General features: G+C 70.5%; 1 protein-coding gene across 1 annotated transcript in view; it reads left to right on the plus strand.

The window, feature by feature from the left end:
* Nucleotides 1–5: 5 nt before the first annotated feature.
* Nucleotides 6–818, plus strand: part of LDHD (lactate dehydrogenase D) — a gene marked incomplete at its 5' end in the record, with an annotated part of 3,332 nt that continues 2,519 nt past the window's right edge. The window contains 2 exons of the mRNA XM_035898796.1: nucleotides 6–119; nucleotides 204–341. Coding sequence (XP_035754689.1) covers nucleotides 6–119; nucleotides 204–341 — 252 coding nt within the window. The remainder of the gene's footprint in view (nucleotides 120–203; nucleotides 342–818) is intronic.

The raw sequence follows: 818 nt of genomic DNA on the forward strand, positions 1-818 counted from the left end.
TGTGGCCCCAAGCGGTGGGGCAGGGGCAGGAGCTGGCAGCGCTCTGCTACAGCTACCGCGTGCCCATGGTGCCCTTCGGCACCGGCACTGGCCTCGAGGGTGGCGTCAACGCCGTGCAGGTAGAGCCCCCCCGGCATGCCCCGGCACCCCCAGCCCTTGCCCGGGGGTCTTGGTGCCCAGCTCCTCTGGTGCCCCCGTGCCAGGGTGGCGTCTGCTTCGACCTGAGCCGCATGGACGCCATCACAGAGCTGAGCCTCGAGGACTTCTCGGTGGCAGTGGAGCCCGGCGTCACCCGCAAGGCCCTCAACAGCCACCTGCGTGACACTGGGCTCTGGTTCCCCGTCGGTACCATGGGCGCTGGGGCACCGGGGAGCAGCTGGGGGGCCCTGGGGCCAGGGGTGGCAGCAGCGGGGGTGCTGGGAGCAGCTGTGGGGCTGGGGTTGCTGGGAGCAGTGGGAGTGCTGGGTGTGCCATGGGGCCGAGGGTGCTGTGATGCCAGGGGTGTAGCAGGGGTGCTCATGGGACTGGGGGTGCCGTGACCCCAGTAGTGCTGGGGACGGGGGATGCTGTCATCCCAGAGGTGCTGGGGGTGCCCATGGATGTGCTAGGGTCCCAAGGGTGCTGGGGGTCCCCAGTGAGCTGCTGTGGTCCCAGGGGTGTCCATGGGGGAGTGGGTACCGTAGTGCCAGGGGTTCTGTGGTCCCTGTGGTGGCAGGGGTGCACTGGGGCTGCTGCAGGGCTGGGCAATCAGGGTGCCAGCCGGGCATGGCACGGGGTCCCATGGGGATGTCCTGCAGCCCCGGCCCCGCACCAGCCAC

This window comes from Egretta garzetta, unplaced genomic scaffold (genome assembly GCF_000687185.1).
Source record: "Egretta garzetta isolate BGI_Z169 unplaced genomic scaffold, ASM68718v1 scaffold27, whole genome shotgun sequence".
NCBI lineage: Eukaryota > Metazoa > Chordata > Aves > Pelecaniformes > Ardeidae > Egretta > Egretta garzetta.